Here is a 14,897-nt window from a genome sequence, read left to right as displayed (position 1 = left end):
TCACCACTGCTTTTAGGACTACACAGTTCCCAAGTGTGTGTGCAGGGTTGGGGCAGCAGGAACCACTGTGGACTCCACTGGCCTTAAGACACTGCCCCTACCTCTTCCATCTGGAATTCTGTTTTTTCAGGGACAAACTGAAGGACTCACGTTCATTGTTCCCCTGAACACCTTGGCCTCGGTCTTCTCTCAACTTTCTTCCTGTACAGGCCGCCAGCCTGCCAAACACTGTGCCAGGAACCAGTTCTGGCTCTGATGAGTCCAGACCACCGGGGTTCACATTAATTTTCCCATTGCTAAGTTTCTAGTTTATATTTGGTTGATCAGAGAAATGTGTGTGATGTGGGTTGCTGGCAAGTAAATCTTTTTTTCCTTCTTCTCTCTCTCCCCAGTGTATTTTTTCAAACCATTTTATTCCTTCATGTAATCCAAAAGAAACTCCCTAGTTCTGCTAGCCAGCCCTACCTCACAGCAGTTCTGGAGTCAGATAAACGGGATGGTCTACAGACGTCGTCTCTGTTCATCTGTCTGCCAGACTCAGTGGAGAAACGGCTCCCATCCTTGACTTATTTTTAAGGATTAATAGCATTTCTCGTTCTGTCTTTTTTTTTTTAATTGGTTCAAGCCAAGAAATTCCTGAAGCATTAGGCCAGTTTACTGCAAATCATTTAATGACACTGCAAACTAGGTTTTCTATTTTCCTTCTCCTTCCTCTCACACTCCTCTTTTTATGCCCTGTCTCCGGTCATGCCCACCTCCACTCTTGACTTTGATCTTCTGCCCTCTTCCCTGTGGCTCTTTCATCTCTTCTCCACCCAGAGCTTTTTCCTGCTACTCAAATCTGGGTGCACACACCTTAATTCAAAAGAAAAGAAAGAAACACACGATTTAACAACTAATGTGCTTGGCATCTGCAAAGGTGTTTTTTTTTTTTTTAACCCTCATTGGAACTGTTTTTATTTAAGTAAAAGAGAGCATGCCTTACTTTCATCAGAAAGTGTGTTTGTGAAATTTCATGTCACATTTCCATGGCTGTCAGGAGAGAGTTTTGGAGCCAGAATTGTTTATGCAATTGAACAGGCAGAAAAAAAAATCTTCAAGAGAGCAAATGTATTTGTCCACTCTTCCAGCCTGCAAAAGGAGAAGTGCTCACTTCACCAGCCCTCCTTCTAAATTGCCTGGAGATCAAGGTAACCTAATCTAGGCTGGCACACTGGTGAAGGTGGCAGGGACTACACTTAGGGACACTACTCTTGCGAATTGTGATAGCCAGCCTATGTGTTGCTTTAACTGTCTTTTCGATTAAAGTCCCCCTATGGTTAGGAACTATGTCTTTATCTTCTTGGTATCTTCTACAACTTGAGCCTGGTTGAGTAAATGAATAGTGATGTCTGGAGGGATGGTATTGTGCCAGATGCCAACTACAGAATATGCTGATTTTGCTCAGCTTTGTGGGCTCCCATTGAGTCTGACTTCAGTGGTCTGTGTGCCAAGGCTATGGACTGGCGATAGGCTCCAGAATGCATGCCTCAGAGGCCTGCCCATCCCGCAATCAACCCTATTCACTCATCAAGAGCAGGCAGTTCTATCTCTAAAGGCAGTACCGTCAGGCTCCAGCCTCCACTCCACTTCTGCAGTCCATCACCATGGCTTTCCACTTGTAGAGAATTTTCTTTCAAAGGTTTGATCTAGGGGTCATGCCAAGCCATGGCTCCTCAGGTGACTTGGAGACCAGGAGTTATGCTGTGATTCTCTTCCCATCCATGAAGTAGTTCAGGGCAAAGAGCCCACCCGGAGAGGCAGGTGGGACCCTTCTCCTGCTCAGACACCACCTCCAAGTCCATCCATAGAGCAGTGAGCAATGCATTCTTAATTTTACTCACCTTGTACCTCTGCTACCTTTCAAAAAGTACAGGGCCAGGCCACAGGGTCAGTGTGTCACTGGGGTACTCCATTAGGTGAAATCTTTCTACACTTTGTAACACTGGCTGTAGACACAGGAAGCCAGTACAGGGACAAGTTGAGCCCTGGAGGCAGGAGAGCTGGGAGATGGAACAATCAGTCAGCCCAAACTTGCTGATGGCCATGAGGCTGCCCAGCCGCCCTCACTGGCAGCACTGCCAAGTGAGCCCAGTGTGGTGCCCCCACAATCAGTGGATCACATCCAAGCCTCAACAGATGAATGCAGGCTTGTCCTGTGAGCCCTGAGAACAGGCAGGAGAGAAGGGCAAGACTGACCAGACACAAAAAATGCCTGGATGGATTAAAAGCCAGAATGTTTGTAATCGTTCAGCTGAGCTGATGGAGATGGAGATTTTGGTAACTCTAGGCAGCGTCTATCTGAAGGCACTGTCTTACCTGACTTCTTTCTTGAGCAGAACTGCACTTTTAATTTGCACCCTAAGGGAGGATGCTTCCCTGGAAGCTCAGTCGGTAAAGAATCCGCCTGCAATGTAGGAGACCCCGGTTCAATTCCTGGGTCAGGTAGATCAGCTGGAGAAGGGAACGGCTACCCACTCCAGTATTCTAGTATTCTGGCCTGGAGAATTCCATGGACTGCGTAGTCCACGGGGTCACAAAGAGTCAGACACGACTGAATGACTTGCACTTTGAAGGGAGGACTCAGGGAGAAGAGGATCAAATGAGGAAACTCCTTGAAAGTAAAGGTTAGGTTTAATGTTTACTTGGGGGCGTTTTGTGGAGGCACAAGGCACCATGTGGTGGGGCATGGAAAGTATGTAAGAATTGAAGGATGAGCCTATAATGAAAATCTAACAATTGTGTATTATGAGAATGTGAAAACAAGCACTAAATATTGTGATATAATTCATAGATCTACTGAACCTTTTATTCATAAAGGAAAAATCAAGGCTAGAAGGTGGAGAGAAAGAGAAAGTAAGTCAAAGGGGGCTCAAGATAAAACTTGTCAATTTGTAGTTTCACGAATGATCCTCACGGTGATAGCCACACTCACATGCCTCTAAAAGTTGTTATTTTCCTTCTTTTTTTTCCCCACGGGCAAGAAGGTAGGAGCCTGATGTACCCTGGGAATGTGAAAACTCAGAGCACGTTACATGATTGTATCTGAACAGATCCCTGTCACCTGTGTATCCAAAGCTCCGACGGAAGTGATTTATCAGAAGATACATGTTCTGTTAAGAAATTGAGTGCTTAGAAGGCAGGGAGCTGGGCAGGGTTCTGTATGGAGCCTAAGATTTCAGGACTGTCTCAGAAAGCAAAAAGTTCTGGGACTAATAAAGAAGGTCTGTAAACTCAAGAGATGGCCCCAAAGACCAGGACTTCTGACCTGTTGAGAGCTAAGGAACAAGAGTGGGCCTCGCAGCATTTGATTAGTGCAGACAAGTTAATAAAATAGCTAGAAGAATACACAGAGAGGATGCAAAAGAGGGGTCTGAGGGAAGGTAAGAGGATTAAAGCTGCAAAAACATTCCTCTAGTGGATTTCTCAAACAGACCAACCAACAGGCAAGGGCAGGTGTCCTGTCAAACCATTTCCCCCATGAAACCTGATCCATCACTCTGCAGTGAGGCTGGAGGCCTGCTAACCCCATTTGTAACTGAAGGGCCTGCCCCTTATTCCCAGGGAAGTGCTCTGAGCTTTGCAGACAAAGGGGCCTGCGAACAGGCTGGTTTCCTTCATATGCAGCCACCTAGATCTCTCTGCATCTGCCTCTCATCTGGTGGCTGATTAGGCTGTTATTGATCATGAAGCCTCTGCCCCTCCCTGGCCTCCTTCCTGCCCAATAAATACTAGAAAAGGGGGTACTCTGAGTTTCAGATCGCTCATCACTTCATTACTCTGCCTTTGATCCCTCAGTGACACTCAACTTTTGCTCCACCAGCCAAATTGGGAGCATTTATCCAGTGAAGCAACAACTAAAGCTTAAGCTCAGGGTGTGGCGTGGGGGGAGGACAGGGCCCAGGACCCAACTGCTGCTTACTTGTTTTGAAGCCAGTAGGCTTGCCTGCCAGTCGGCCCTTGTGGGGAGGGGTGTCCTGGGTCCTGCCTGCCTGGGCTGTTGTGCACATGTTGGCATCAGAACAGGAGGGCTGTCTGGCTGCCCGGCTGACCAACGCCCAGCTTTGTGCCTCCCTCACTGCACAGCCCACTGTCTCCAACCCAGCAGTAAATCCTGGGGATGCACAGAAGGCCCCCAGAGGGGCCTATGGGTGTGTAGCATTTTCCAGTCTTGAGTCAGTGAGGTGTGTACATGGAGGAGAGTGTGCTCTGTGCACAGATAAGTTCTCAGTTACAGGGGGCAGGAGCCTGGGGCTAAGCTGGAAATGGCATTCTGATGCCAGACTCCTTTCAGTTACTCATATCTTTCTTGCAAAATGCTCTGTTAGGCTTAAGTATATTCTTGCTTGAGGCAGATTTTCTTGGAATGAAGTAAAGGAAGAGGGTGAAACAAAAACTCAAAAACTCTTGGTGGAGTAGTTTTAGATTTATTAGACCATGCAAGACACATGCTTCTCAGTGACTGAGGAATTTTCCAGATGCCCCTGAGCTCACATGCTCACTGCTCTCTCTGTGGGGAGTCTCCTGACTTGGCAGGTATGCTGTGCTGAGGAGGATTAAGGCTTTTGCATTGCTGAGGTACTTTGCTTATGAAAAGCAGGTAGTAACATCCAGCTAGAAATCCCAGAGCACAGGCTGTTCACCCTTTCCCACAGTCTACCATCCTCCTCACTGAGAGAAAATGCATCCACTCTCTTGGATGAGAGGTTCAGCCAGGACTGGGCTATGGGTTTTGGGGAGCTCAGTGCAATGTGAAAATATGAGGTCCCTTGGTCAAATGTTATTTAAAATTTCAAGGCAGTGATAGCAGAGCATTAAACCAAGCGTTGGCCTCTTCCAAGTGAGGGGCCTGGCACAGCTGCACAGGTTGCATGCCGACAAAGCTGGCCTTGAGCACTGTCTTTCAAATTTCATTCAACAAGGACTCAGTGAACGTGGTACCTCCTGAAGACTGTGCAGTGGGGCTTGGGGCTGGGGCATAGAGTGCAAAATTGAAAGTTTGCCCATTAGGAATTTGCAATTTAGTCAGGGCCGGATATCACCAACGCAGCTTCCCTCAGCTTCCCTCGTAGCTCAGTTGGTAAAGAATCTGCCTGCAATGCAGGGGACCCAGGTTTGATTCCTGGGTTGGGAAGATCCCCTGGAGAAGGAAATGGCAACCCACTCCTATATTCTGTCCATGAAGAATCCCATAGACAGAGGAGCCTGGCAGGCTACAGTCCATGGGGTTGCAAGAGTCAGACACGACTTAAGATACTAAACCACCATCACCAACACAAAATTAAATAATGATGAGATGATTCCTTAAAAACCCAGAAGGCTCCACACCCACCCAAAGGAAGGAATCCATGAGAGATCTCACCTTGACCCACAGGAACCACTTATGTTCTGCCTGGAAAGTGAAATGGGACTATAGAGATGAACCATGCATTCTGTCATCATTTTTACCATACCACTTGGTGAATAGCATATATTTCTTCTCGTGTTATTTTCATTTCAGTTATTGTATTCTTCAACTCTGGTTGTGCTTTTTACTTTCTAATTCTTTGTTAAAAAGCATCCTGTAACTTCTCATCCATTCTTTTCTCAAGTTCTTGGATCATCTTTAGAGTCATTGCTCTGAACTCTTTCTTGGTAGATTGCCTGTCTCCACATCACTCATTTGTTCTGTAGGGGATTCCTATGTTTGTATGTATGTGGAAGGTTAGTTATGTCTCTCAACCTTGGAGAAGTGGCCCTCTGTAAGGGATTCCCATGTATCTCAGCCTTACACTCCCCTCTTGTCACCCTATGGCCAGGGACCAGCAGGTCCCAGGGGAGGTTCTGACCTGTGTTTGCAAACTCAGTTCCACAGGATGTGTGATTGTATTTTTCTTGCTTTCTGGTGTCTGCCCTCCCAGTGTGTGACTCTGGGCTAGAGGCTTCTGCAGGCTTTCTAGTGGGAGGGTCTGGCGCCTGTCTACTGGTGGGTGGAATTGGGTCTTGGCCCTCTGGGGGTCAGGACCATATTTAAAGGTGCTGTGTGCTCAGGAAATCTTTATTTTCAAAACATTTATTTATTTGGCTGCATCACGTCTTAGTTGCAGTGCCTAGGATCTTCATTGAGTCATATGGGACCACGCAGTGCACAAACTGTGCGTGCAGGTGCAGTAGTTGCTCTGAGGCATGTGGTATCTTAATTCCCCAACCAGGGATCCAACCCGCGTCCCTTGCATTGCAAGGTGGATTCTTAACCATTGGACCACCAGGGAAGCCTCTCAGGAAGTCTTTAGGCCACCTGCCTGCTGATGGGTGGGACCATGTGTTCTTACCCTGTTGGTTGTTTGGTGTGAGGTGTCCCAGCACTGGAGCCTACAAGTATTGGGTGGGGTCAGGTCCCAGTTTTAATATCCCAACAAGATGTCAGCCTTCAGGTGAGTACTCCTGGATATGTTCGCCACCAGCTTTTATGTCCTAAGTGAGAGCCAGAGCCATCTCCTGCCTCCCTGGAAGACCCTCTAAGACCAGCAGGTAGATTTGGGCCAGGCTCCTGTGAAGTCACTACTTTTGTCCTGGGTCCTGGTGTGCATAAGACCTTGTATGCATCCTCCAAGAATGGATCTCAATTTCCCCAAGTCCTGTGGCACTTCTGCTATCAAGCCCCACTGGCCTTCAAGGCCAAATGCTCTGGGGGCTCCTGCTCGTTATACCAGACCTCCCAAGCTGGGGAGCCTGCCATGACCTCAGTACTCCACTCTCACTCCTATAGGAGAATTTCTTTGGCAAAATAATTCTCCAGTTTGTGGGTTGCCCACCTTGGGAATATGGGATTCAATTATATCTCAAGTGTACCCCTCCTACCATCTTGTAGTGGTTTCTTTGTGTTTGGATGTAGAATATCTTTTTTGGTAGGTTCCAGACTTTTTTTATTGATGGTTGTTCAGCAGTTAGGTGTGATTTTGGTATTTTCATGGGAGGAGGTGAGCTCAAGGTCTTCTATGCTGCCATTTATCCTAACAACATGTATTTCTTATTTCACATTTATTAGACCTGTTTTACCTCTTTCCTGTGACCCTGGAAGTAAACAACTCAAGAAACATTCTATTTTCAAAATATCCACACTTAGATAAAGATTGGCCACACTTGGATAAACAGTTGACGGAAAATTTCTTGCGCTAAGCCCTTGAGCTCCTAATGTCAACCCAGCTCAACTACAAAATCTGAGTTCACAAAATAACATGGATGGGCATCTTGTACCTGACTGGAGGGGCCCAGCTCCAAGATAATCATTCATTTGGTCATCTAGCATTCACTGAGCATCTACTTAGGCCAGAGGACAAGATAACAAGACGTGGTCCGTGGTCCGTGACCCTAAAAAGTTCACAGTTCAATATTGGAATCAAAGGGGCAATGATCCTTTCATAGAAATAAAAGGGCTTTCCTGGGGCTCTGGCTTGACTTCACTAAGAGCTTCTAGAAAGTTGCGTTAAGTAGGAAACCTTCTGACCTCACTGAGCGCCATGATCACAGGGCTCTCCTTGGTGACAGTAGTTTGTTTTTGGTAATTACCTCATGTTTCTGTGAGAAACCTGACTCCCAACTACTGCTGTTGCCTTGTCTGGGAACGAACCACACAGGCAGGTGGAGGTAACTGCAGTTACAGTGTGATGGTATCAGTTCTCAAGAGCTGAGTAGAATGTGGTGTGGTCAGCACTCAGGGTGCCTCCAGGGCTTTCTAAGCACCTTTGTGGGGAGAGTGTCTGGGTAAATATTTTCATCTCTCTTATCTTATTCTCTACTAGTTTTATTTCCTCTCTTAAATTCAGCTACAGTCCTGAAAACCGAATTTGGCATGTGGTTTTGTTGCACAAATAGCCCATTTTGTTCAGGGACATCAGTGATTTGGCTTCAAACAGAGAGAGTTTTGTTGTGTGGGCTGTTGGATTGTTTGGGAAGCATCCTGCTTTTGTTCCAGATGGATCTCCATCCAATCCAGTTTAAATCCCATCTTCCTGCCACCAAGGCAAGTTAGAAGAGACTGCAGCCTGGTGTCAGGACCTCGGTTCCCCTGCATTCCACTGCCATTAAACCCCACTGGGGACATTCCTCTTTGCCTTAGAAAACCCTTTGGGTATCCACAGTCTCCATCCCCAGCCCAGAGACAGAATTAGCCGTGACATGACATACTGTAGGCTCTTAGTTTCTGTGGATGGGAAACCCAAGGTTACGTAGGCTGACTATAAGCACTGTACAACACAATTTTATATAAGGGACTTGAGTATCTCCATTTTAGTAGCCACTGGGGCACCTGGAACCAATCCCCAAGGATACTGGGGGAGGACCACATAGCTTGTACATAGCAGAAATCAGCCTTCTGGTTGTAACTATGGTTGGCCATTAAGCAGAATATCAGGCCTTTCACTTTTTGATGTGGATGTCTGATTAGAAGGCTATTCTTGACTGAACTGGAAAAAAGACATAAGCATTCTCTGTCATTGTTCCTTTCGGTCTCTGTGAGCTGTGCCAGGACATTTGTGCCTTGACCATGATCCATTTCTAGCCAGGTTCAGTGTGGCCAATGGGCCTAGGCCCCTTGCTGCCTTAGGTCAATGTAAGAGAAGAGGCTGGTCTGTGTCACAGGCACCACTTGATGGAATTCTCTACACTTACCCACCGGCAGCTTATATACACCCAGTTGTACTCCCATGCAAGCCACACATTCCCTCCTGTAAACTCTAGGCCACAAAAGGCTGGAGGAAGGACTCAGAGCACCCCCAGAGGACTCCTCAATGTGTGAGGTTCTTGCTGCTGTCGACTGTGACTAAAGACACTGAGGCACAAGCCCAGCCTGAAACAGCGCACTGTTCACCTCTCTCTTCTATCTAGGCCCAACCAGCCCCTTCTCTTCTCTCCACAGATCTCCAGGACTTCAAGTTAGATGTGCAGCACGTGATTGAAGTCGATGAGGGGAACACAGCAGTCATCGCCTGCCACCTTCCCGAGAGCCATCCAAAAGCCCAGGTCCGGTACAGTGTCAAACAGGAGTGGCTGGAGGCCTCCCGGGGTGAGTAAACAAGCAGGAGCCCGGAGGTCGGGGCCAGAAGGGAAGTTGGTGCCTCTACAGCGCCTCCCAAACCCTGTCAATGCCCCACAGCACCCTCCCCTCAGCCATCTACTACCCTAAGGTGCAGCTCTGCGGGATACTGAAGGGCCTCAGAGTGGAGGTCCCCTGAACCTATCACAAGGAATCTCCTCATCCTTTGAGGCCCTGCCAGATGTTGCTGAGCTGTTGCCACTGGATCAGAGCTCTCAGCTCGGAGTTCTGGACCCTCCCCGTGCCATCTTCCTGCCACCAGGCGCTCACCAGAAGACTGCCTGATGAACCAGATGTTCCTAGAGCTGTGGGCTCCCTGGTGGGAGGCGGGGCTCTTCCCTGCACAGTAGAGCAGTTTCTCTAGTGGAATCTGAGGTTTTCCCTCTCCCTGTCTTCCTGGTGTTGCAGCCATCACAGCTTCCTGCTCAGGCCATGGTGGGCATGACAGCTGGTCCAGGGGAGACCGAGTGTTCATCTGCAGAGTGCCCACAGGGCACTTCCTCCCACAGATGACCTGCACTTAAGGCCAAGGAGACCCTATGGCTGGACCCTTCACCTCAAATGTATACCTTTTAAAATGTCCTAGAGATTTTTAAATATTTTTGTTAATTTTCTGGTTATGTAAGGAGTAGATGTTTACTATAGAAAACACAAAAAAGCATTTTTTAAAAGATCAGAAGTCTAATCCTGCCACTCAGAAATAACCAGAAATTAGAGTATGAATGTCTACTGTCTGTGGCAGTGGCCCCTAGAGGAGGCCTGCCCATCCCACAAGAATCAAGGTCTTTTTCCTTCCTATTCGGCATTTGCTTAAGCAGTTCACACCTGGGGCGGTCCAGTGACAGGCAGGCACCAGATTCAACGAGCCAGATTGCAGATGACCAAGGGCAGGCCACCAGAAAGCTCAGAGCTGATGACCAGTGCTTTGCCTGTCAGGAAGCCAAACACTATCCTAGTTGCCAGGTGTGCAGATACTATGAATCTGTCCCCTGCGGACAGAGGCTGAACTCAGCCCTGGGACCCCACCCCTGTGACACCTTGATGCGAAAGCAGACAGAGCCTAACAGGCCAGTGATGCAGAGGGAAGGGCTTCCAAGGTATTCATGGAGAGGGCTAGGGTTGGGGATTAGAATATTCCTCCTTGGCTGTAGAAGTTCAGCAGTGAGATGGCTCAGAGTTGTGACCATGACAAAGACTGATGGGAAATTCTGAAGGCAATTCCCTCCTTCCTGGTGCCTTGGAGGAATAATCAGCTCATATCCCATGTATGCAGCATGGCCTCTTGGTCCTAACAAAAGTGTCTGAGGCAACATACATCATGCCATCTTACAAGTGAAGAAACAGTATTTGAGAGGTTAACCTGCCCAAGATGACACAGTTAGTATATGGCAGATCCCAAATCCTGCTTCCTTTCCGTGCTTCTTGGGAACCCTTGAAAATAAGAATTGTTCCTCCACAGGCCTGTGTACAAACTCAGGGTGGTGGTGGGGTGTCAGCTAGCCAGTTTGTTAGCTGGTTGTGTAGTGTCACTCCTGGCACTTCTGTACCACTTGGTGTGAGGTTTCATGGGGAGAGCAGCGTTGTCAGTTTGGACTTGTTGGGACTCGGGTCAGCTCCTGGCTTCTGCCCTACCTGCCCTGAACCTTTGTGGGAGCTGCTGGGTGCACTGTTCCGGGCCCACACTCACCCCTTGCCCCCTGCCTTGTCCTCTCCTCAGATAACTACCTGATCATGCCGTCGGGGAACCTCCAGATCGTGAACGCCAGCCAGGAGGACGAGGGAATGTACAAGTGCGCCGCCTACAACCCGGTGACGCAGGAAGTGAAGACCTCAGGCTCCAGCGACAGGCTGCGCGTGCGCCGTAAGGGGCGGGTCTCACTGATGGGGGCGGGGGCCGCTGGTGGGACATCCTGGACTCGGGATTCAGCGGCCAGCCTCTCTCTGCTTGTGGCCCTCGGGCTTGGTTAGGAGCCGGGGGTGGCCGAGCTCACTGGTTGTGTCAGCGCCCTGTGAGGGACGTCATCTGACTCCTGCCTGTTGAGAGCTTTCCTCCGCTGTGGTACTTCCAGAGGAGGGGGACGGGCTGGGATGTGTGTTTTGGGGCAGGACAAACGACAGGAGCATTTGTGCCTGTGTGAGGCCACCAGGCGTGCCTTGCACTCCTCTGTTTGCACTGCAGAAGCGCCCAGCATCTCTCTCTGGGGACAATTCCTGGAGGCCCACGTCACTCTCCATTTCTGTGAGAACAACGGCTGCCTTGGCTGAGCGAGTCCCGTGCGGCAGGCGTTTTTCCATGTTCCCGTGGTATTCAGTAGAGTGACATCTTATGTGGAATTAGAGTTTAGAATTGGCACCAGTTGCAGATTTACCATGAAACTAATGAAGCAAAACTTAAGTGGGTCCTTGCTCACCTAATTTTGTATCTGTAATACTGTATTTTTCTTCAAGAGGGACTCCCAGCTGTGTAAGTTTCAGATCTTAACAAACGCTGGAGCTGCCCTTGGTTGGTGTGTAAAGAAATATCACACTTAGTATGCTTCTTGTGGGGTTCTGAGAAAGGTCCCGTGTAGGAGAGCAGCTCTCCTCTCCATCAGTTCTGGGCAATTTCTACCTCACATTAAAAAAAGCCCTCTGCTTCCTCAGCTGAGCAACTGATGAAATACTTGATCGGCTTTTGGATATGAGAAATGCATTTCTTTAAACCAGAAAGTGTTTCCCAGGTGGCACTAGTGGTAAAGAACCTGTCTGCCAGTGTAGGAGACATAAGAGATGCAGGTTTCATCCCTGGGTCAGGAAGATCCCCTGGAGGAGAGCGTGATAAACCACTCCAGTATTCTTGCCTGGAGAATCCCATGGAATGAGGAGCCTGGCGGGCTATAGTCCATAGGGTTGCAAAGAGTCGGACACAACTAAAGCAACTTAGCACACACACAAACCATAGATTTAAAGATCTATCCCACTCAGCCCAGCAGGATGCTCACCACCAGGCTGTTTGATTCCAATTCCAACCTTCCAGGCTGCCTCCTGGGGTTGGGCTACCCAAAACAGGGTGGAGGGGATCCTCTGCACCCCATCCTGGTCCCATACATGGTCCTTTCTCTCTTCGCCCCTCCAGGCTCCACTGCCGAGGCTGCCCGCATCATCTACCCACCAGAGGCCCAGACCATTGTTGTCACCAAAGGCCAGAGTCTCATCCTGGAGTGTGTGGCCAGCGGGATCCCACCCCCGCGGGTTACCTGGGCCAAGGATGGCTCCAGTGTTGCCAGCTACAACAAGACACGTTTCCTGTTGAGCAACCTCCTCATCGACACCACCAGCGAGGACGACTCTGGGACCTACCGCTGCATGGCCGACAATGGGGTTGGGGAGCCCGGGGCCGCGGTCATCCTCTACAATGTCCAGGTGTTTGGTAAGTGCCTTCTGCAGACCTTCTTCTCCTTGGCCATCTCTTATCAGCATAGCCTCTCTAGAAGCTCATAAGCAAGGTTTAGATAGGGTCACATGCCTTTTGAGAGATCACATGCCGAGTGAGTGAGTGGGGAAGAACTGAGAGGCCTTGGCTCCCAGGGACCAGGATGTAGGGGCTGGCAGTCCTTTCCAGTTGTGACTCTGATGGAGGAGTTGTGGGGCCTTTCCTCTCCTCTACGAGTGTCATGGGGAAGGAGCAAGGTTTTCCCCATAGCAGTCCCCTCCCCAGCCTGTCTGGGCCGGGTTGAAGGACTCTGCCTTCCTTATCTCTGCTCTGGTTTCTTGGCAGAACCCCCCGAGGTCACCATGGAGCTGTCCCAGCTGGTCATCCCTTGGGGCCAGAGCGCCAAGCTCACCTGTGAGGTGCGTGGGAACCCCCCGCCCTCCGTGCTGTGGCTGAGGAACGCTGTGCCCCTCACCTCCAGCCAGCGCCTCCGACTATCTCGTCGGGCCCTGCGGGTGGTCAGCATGGGGCCCGAGGACGAAGGTGTCTACCAGTGCATGGCCGAGAATGAGGTTGGGAGCGCCCACGCTGTGGTCCAGCTGAAGACCGCCAGGCCAGGTGAGTGCAGTCCAAGGGACTGGGACTCCAGCTGAACATTTACAGAACTTAAAGAAACCCAACTTAAAACCCCTATGTATACAATAAATAAAAGTGGCCTTAAATATAATATATAAATGGTTCATTTGTACTATTGAAAATCTGCACTTCTGACTTGTTAGTAAGTTAATATAAATTTGAACTTACAACTAATAATGTTAGCTGCTCAGTTGTTGTCACAGAGTCATGCACGACTGAGCAACTAACACAGTTAAGTTCAAATTTACATTAACTTACTAATAAGTCAGAATTGCAGATTTTCAGTAGTGCAAATAACCTATGTAAATACTGTATTAAAAACTTTTAGTTTTCAGAATCTCTTGAGTTCCTAGAGTTCCATAGAACCCAGTTTGACAACCACTGGTCTAACACAAAGCAAAGCATGTCTGTGTTTCTTAGCTTGATTCATTTCAGTTGACATGTGCGTAGATCATAATTTTAATAATTGCTCGGCAAAGACCAAGTGTCTCCATATAAGTAACAGGCTAGTATGTTTTGGTCTACACAGATTGAACTGCTGTTTGCTCAGCACTGGTCTAGGCAATGTGGGGGATGCAGAGAATGTAATAAACACTCTGCCCTCAAGAACGTTCCTAGGAAGGAAATAAAACTTATCAAAGAATCAACTGGAGAAAAATACAACCAGGAATAACGCTGAGTCAGGAGCCAACCTCCTGTGGTGCAGGAGGTCAGGTAATAAAAACTGTCGTGGTCTGTGTGCAGGGTGGAAAAGAATTTCTGGACTTGAGGCAGAAATAGAGGAGACTAAAGTTTACTAGAGTGGGAGACGCTGTTAGAACAGTGGGCCGGCTCAAGGGAGAGCCGAACCCTTTCACAGGCTAGTAGTCAACTTTTATAGCCTCAAGACAGAGAAAATTCCTACTGCAATGGTGGCATTAAGTGATTGGTTAGGATGCTATAGGATGGATAATAGGGTGGGTATTTTACCTAATATGGGGTCAGGGAACTGGCAGGTTTAGATCCAGAGACCCATGGCAACAGTTGCTATGGAGCTTGGTCAGTTCCAGAGATTTTTATCTTGTGAACTTGGTACAGGGCTTCACACCTGTGATCTTGGTATAGGGCTCCACAGAAACTAGTGTTGGCAGAGTCCATGGATCCTTCCTGAAGGGAGTGAGGCCCCTCCTACTTCTGAGAGTCTCAGACACATTTACATTCACAGCTCACATCTCCAGGTCCCCACAGTGGAGCAGGAAGAGGACCACACTGTGCCATGGTACAGATCCCACAGTGAGAGGGGGCCATGTCTGCATAACACCACACACACACACACACACACACACACACACACACACACACACACACACACACACACACACACACACACACACACACACACACACACACACACACACACACACACACACACACACACACACTGTCACAGATATGAGAAAGAGGGCTCCCAGCACCTTGAGAGCAAATTGAGATAGTTCACTTAAGACACACTTGAATGCAGGAAAACAGGCTGGTGGCAGGAAGCCTGGGAGGGGCCCTCAGGCTGCCTTTCCACCCTGGCAGGGCAGGGTCACAGCCCTCCATCCCCACAGAGCCTGGCAGAGTATTGAGGGGACTGATGTCACCTCAGGTCCCCAGCCCAGGGCTCTTCTTGCCCTAGCAGCTCTCCCTCTGACTTATCTCCCTGTTTTCTCTGTGGGGGGATGGCTGAGGAAGCGGCCAGGGGACTAACTGCTT

General features: G+C 48.9%; 1 protein-coding gene across 8 annotated transcripts in view; it reads left to right on the top strand.

Moving 5' to 3' along the window:
- The window catches only part of BOC (BOC cell adhesion associated, oncogene regulated), an 83,206-nt gene that overhangs the window by 54,941 nt on the left and 13,368 nt on the right, over positions 1 to 14,897 (top strand). For all 8 annotated transcript variants that reach the window (XM_061167216.1, XM_061167214.1, XM_061167213.1 and 5 more), the window contains 4 exons: positions 8,936 to 9,082; positions 10,830 to 10,973; positions 12,228 to 12,521; positions 12,870 to 13,142. In XM_061167216.1, the coding sequence (XP_061023199.1) occupies positions 8,936 to 9,082; positions 10,830 to 10,973; positions 12,228 to 12,521; positions 12,870 to 13,142 (858 nt within the window). The remainder of the gene's footprint in view (positions 1 to 8,935; positions 9,083 to 10,829; positions 10,974 to 12,227; positions 12,522 to 12,869; positions 13,143 to 14,897) is intronic.

Source organism: Dama dama, chromosome 19 (genome assembly GCF_033118175.1).
Source record: "Dama dama isolate Ldn47 chromosome 19, ASM3311817v1, whole genome shotgun sequence".
NCBI lineage: Eukaryota > Metazoa > Chordata > Mammalia > Artiodactyla > Cervidae > Dama > Dama dama.
Note: the sequence above shows the minus strand (reverse complement) of the source record. Positions and strands in the feature narration are given on the sequence as shown.